Source organism: Adiantum capillus-veneris, chromosome 23 (assembly GCF_014529385.1).
Source record: "Adiantum capillus-veneris isolate H3 chromosome 23, ASM1452938v2, whole genome shotgun sequence".
NCBI classification, from domain to species: domain Eukaryota; kingdom Viridiplantae; phylum Streptophyta; class Polypodiopsida; order Polypodiales; family Pteridaceae; genus Adiantum; species Adiantum capillus-veneris.
In genome coordinates, this window is record NC_140953.1 from 79945860 (window position 1) to 79950910 (window position 5051).

Sequence of the window (5051 nt, forward strand, 5' to 3'; positions counted from 1 at the left end):
TGATCCCAACCATTCTAAAGTGATCTCCAAGTGATCACCGTGTGACCCCAACCATTCCAAAGTGATCTCCAAGTGTACAACGTATGATCCCCACCCCGTCACTTTTGTCATATAATACTATCCATATAATACTATGTTCTTACCCTCTTTTCAAGTGACGTGTGATAGCTTAATGGGAGAGCCGACGGCTCTAGTGTGGAAGATGGTGGGTTTAAATCGTGGGGGCAGACCGGTCAGAATCTTTTAATTCTTGAGAATAAACAAACGGTCCATATCTCTCAAAGATCCTTGATTGCAGATCCCACGTGACAAGGTGGTGTCAAATAGTCATGTGGCGATCTTAGTGCACCTCAATGTTTCTTTGCAGAGGTGCTCCACTCTCACCAAAATCGTCTTAACGGACCTTTCATGAGGACGCGTTCTCTCTAATTGGGATTGAATTAGGACATTCATGTTTTGCATACGTAAAAGGTGGCAAAAAGTACGACTGCGTGCTCGTTAAATATAGAGCCTTTCTGTCAACTTTGCCGCAGCAAAGCTCTAGCACTCAGCTATGGCGGTCTCGGAAGATGCCCCAACAAACGAGCAGCAGAACAGAAGGTTGACGTTCCACACATGGTGCTGTATACTGCTGACCACCGTGAGCGCAATGCTGATGGGCTACGACGTCGGCATCATGAGCAGCGCCATTCTGTTCATCACAGAGGAGCTAAAGCTCAGTACCTTGAAGCAGGAAGTGATTGTAGGGTCCCTGAATCTGGTGGCAGCAGTGGGCGCCATTGCTGCCGGCTTCTTCGCCAATCGCTTTGGCCGCCGCGACACACTCGGCTTTGCCGCCTTCGTCTTCTTTGTTGGCGCTGTCATCCTGGCAGCGGCTCCCGGCTTCTCTCTTCTTATGGTGGGCAGGGTTCTGACAGGTAAGGAATTAAATTTGAGTGATCATATGAATATGACATTAACTACTTCCTCACAGAAAGTATAGCACATGCTCAAACTTGAGTGTCACATAGATATGACATAAATTTCTTGATCACAGGGATTAATTACATGGGTTAATTCTCGCTCACCGGGATTAATTCCTTATACATAATCATGATTGAATTTGAGTGACCCCAATTGATATAGTAAAATTTTACATGGGTCACAATACCAAGAATTATTTGTGACAATTTTCTGTATGAGTGTCCGTACTAGGTAACGGCATCGATTCTTATGTAAACAGCAGATAACCAATTGTGTCAAATATACATTCATTAATCACATGAATCATAAATTCTTAAACCTTTCCCATAATCACAAAGAGTGTACCAATCACATGAATCAGAATCCTTACACCTTTCTCATAATCACTAATCATGTACTAATCACATGAATCAGAAAGCCTAATTTTTTTCTCATAATCACAAAGAGTGTACTAATCAAATTCTTAAATATTTCTCATAATCGTAAATAATGTACTAATCACATGAATCAGAAATCCTTAAACCTTTCTCATGATCTGTACTAATCATGTATACATGGTCCAATTCTTTCTCTGGTTATAACACACATATATGCATGGAATCCTTGCCCCATTACTGGTTAGTGTGAAGTTTGAGTGCTATGCATGTAGCTTTGAAACCCTTTTTGATGGGATATTTTTCTACAGGCATCGGTGTTGGCTTTGCTATGATGATTGCACCACTCTACTCTGCAGAAATCTCTCCTGCCCGAGTCCGCGGCTTCCTTGTCTCCTTCACCGAGATCTTTGTTGATGTTGGCATCTTGCTTGGCTATGTCGTTGGCTTTGTCTTCCAGTTTCTCGACCCCAGCTACAACTGGCGGCTCATGCTGGGTGTCGGAGCTCTGCCGGCCATCATCCTTGCCTACGGCACCATCTTCATCCTGCCAGAATCGCCGCGCTGGCTTGTCATGCATGGCCGACATGAGGACGCAATGAAAGTGCTTGAGATAACCGTATGCGCGGAGGACGACAAGGAGACACAGAGAAGGTTGGTGGAAATCATTGAGGCAAATGAGGCAGAGCAAAGCAACCATAGCTCTGGGGGCTTCACATGGAGCAAGCTGCGATTTTCATACATGAAAGATCGCCTCCGATCACCGAGCTTTTGCCTACTGGCAAGGATGTATGTTGTGGCTCTGGGTGTCAATTTCTTTCAGCAGGCGGCCGGGATCGAGGCGACGGTGTACTATAGCCCTGTGGTGTTCAAGATTGCAGGGGTGAAGAGCCGACTCGGAATGCTGGGTGCAACAATGGGAGTCGGCCTCACCAAGCTTGCCTTCGTCTTGGTAGCCACTTTCACCCTAGACAAAGTGGGCAGGAAAAAGCTCCTCATTTTGAGCTCTTCTGGGATCATCCTCTGCTTGATCATAGTCATGTCCACCTTTGTTGCCCTCAAAATCAATGTGGACCCAACCAAAGTGATGGGAGGAGATCGACAAGTGTCGCTCGGCAGCGCGGTTGTGATCGTGGTGGCCATATGCACCTACATTGCCTTCTTCTCCATGGGATGGGGCCCCATTGCATATGTCATTGCATCGGAAGTGTTCCCTTTGTCGCACCGATCGAAAGCACTCGGATGGTCCATGTTTGTGAACCGAGCGGTGAGCGGGACGGTGGCGCTGACATTCTTGAGCATGGCGCAAGCCATGACTCCGGCGGGCGCCTTTGGTCTCTTCACAGCTTTTACAGTGTTGTCCATCTTGTTTGTGACTCTTGTTGTGCCAGAGACCAAGGGCAAGACTCTGGAGGAGCTAGGACAAGGTGGTGGCTTTGCCCCACTTCACAATGACAATATTGAGTTGGGTGGCTCTCCGCTTTAGCCCAATATTGCAAAGCAATCGGTCTACAGGCCTAGATCACTTATTTTTTTCTCATCTTACAAACATACATACATTGCAAATTCTCTCTCTCTCTCTCTCTCTCTCTCTCTCTCTCTGTGCGCGCTTACTAAGATATTCTGTGTAAAGAGACAAGGCAAAGGCACTAAGGGGTACCTATGTTAGGTGCACACAAGAAGATTTAGAAATTTTCTCATATAGGAAAACGGAGTCTTTCTCATTGTTTTTCATACAATGCATAACATCATGAGCTTCTGCTCGAGAGGCACCGCATACCTAGCTAGGTACGATTGGGGGTAGGGGATTGCCGGCCCGGTGTCGGAAGATTATTGTGCGAAAGATGAGCCGAGAAGGCACCGGGCCTCTGGTTGTGAGAAGTGCGGGGAAAAGAGATGCAGCAGGCACAATTAACGACAACAGTGCTCAAAACAAACGATTCTCTTAATTCCAACTAATCCACAATAGTCATCAATAATCAATCGTTAATGGAGGTTTAATGCTCCTTACCAGATGAATCCTGGCTTAAACCAGGTGCTAATAAAGAAAAGTGATAATGACCTGCTTTGTCATGCCTTCTGCTTCTTTCCGTTAAGGCATATGAGTTTTCCTTCCAATGGCCGTCCGCTTTGGCTTCTGCTTCCCAATTCAAATGGTTAATGGTGGCTTAAAAGCTTTGGCCTGGCTTAGGAAATTGGTTTAGAAAACGGGATTAGAGATCAAGCTTTAGCTTATGAGAGCAAGGGCTTTGGCTTTAAGAAATTAGGCTTGATTTCGAGAGCTTGGCTCATGGCTTAGGATTAGAGGCTCGAGAGTTAGAGAGCTTATGAACGGCCAATGAGAGATTAGAGGCTCGAGAGTTAGAGAGCTTATGAACGGCCAATGAGAGATTAGAGAAATCAAGAGGATCTTGAATACCTTTGATTAGGCTTGGATGACATATCTCCTTAAGAGTCGGTTAGAGGGAGCTTAAGGGATTGAGCTTGAGGTTCATGAGATTAAGGATTGCTTAAGGGATTAGGAGCTTTAGTGAGTGCTTTAGAAGATAATCCGAGCGGTTTATGAGGAGGATTAGCTTAAGAATCGAGCTTATGAGGAGGTGGAGAACTCCCCCATGATGAGGAGAAGGCCTGAGAGCTTAAGGAGCTTGGCCTCCAAAAGAGCTTCCTTATGAATGATGATGAGAAGAAGGCTCCTGAGCTTTTGAGCTTATGACGATGAGGAGGCTCCCCCAAGATGATGAGATAAAGAAGCTCAACAAATCACACGGCTTTTTTCTAGGTTGCATGTCGCCCTCTCTAAAAATAGCCTACCCATTAGCGACATCGCTAATGGGTGGCTGACGTGGCAGGAACCGTCCCTATGACGTGGCGGGGCCGGATTTAGGCCAGCACCAAATCCGACGCGAGTAGCACAAAACTGGAGCGCCCTGGCGTGCTAGGAATTTTTGTCTTCTTCGCCGGCGTCATTCGACAAGCCCCTCAGCCTGCGCGAGCGTTTCTTTGCTCTTCGCTGCCTGCGGCTCTGCCGCCTGCCATGCCTCATCCCTTTTTTCACACCTCATTAAGGTTTAGGTTTGCCCCCATTTAGAATGGGCGGCCACTCTTTGGTTGACTTGGGCGGGCTAGCCATTTTACTCCACCTTGGACGGCCATAGGCCCTTGGCCATTTCAAGAAGGGCATCACATTTGGCATAGCATTGCTAGTCACACCACCGCATCGCCGAGCACAACATATGGTATATGTTTCGACCAACTCAGTGCCGCTAAGCACGACAACTAGTTTTTAATGACAATTTATCATCATGAATTTTATTGCTCATTTTAGTGTTGCAGACCTTGCCGCAAGCCATTAAGATGCAAAAACCCTCGACTTCGTATCTGCTTAAGCCGTAGCTGTGTTGAAAATTTCTTGCTATAAGCAAAATCCAGTAAAAAATTCTTGTCAGGCTCAACATATCAACCAAACCGTTGCTGCATGACGTTCGAAACTTGGTCAATGTAAAAAATTCTCAGATAGCACTTCGATCGAGCCGACTAGACTGGTACGGAACCGACCCCCAGTGCATCTTAAACGGTTAATAACTTGACAACCGTAAATTCGATCACTGATCTGAAAAGACCGGTGTGCTTCACAAAGTAAGCACTTCAGCCTGACATATTCATTTCATTCTTGTCCCTTCAACTGCAGTTGGCCAATCTGCTACAGATCTG

The 5051-nt window shown here is 46.1% G+C and overlaps 1 protein-coding gene across 1 annotated transcript; it reads left to right on the forward strand.

Annotated features, from left to right (window-relative positions):
* Positions 1-518: 518 nt before the first annotated feature.
* LOC147428048 (putative polyol transporter 4) lies at positions 519-2901 on the forward strand. Its single transcript, XM_086496704.1, has 2 exons — positions 519-917; positions 1649-2901. The coding sequence occupies exons 1-2, from the start codon at positions 554-556 to the stop codon at positions 2821-2823; spliced, it is 1539 nt and encodes a 512-aa protein (XP_086352830.1). The 5' UTR covers positions 519-553; the 3' UTR covers positions 2824-2901.
* The last annotated feature ends 2150 nt before the right edge of the window (positions 2902-5051 follow it).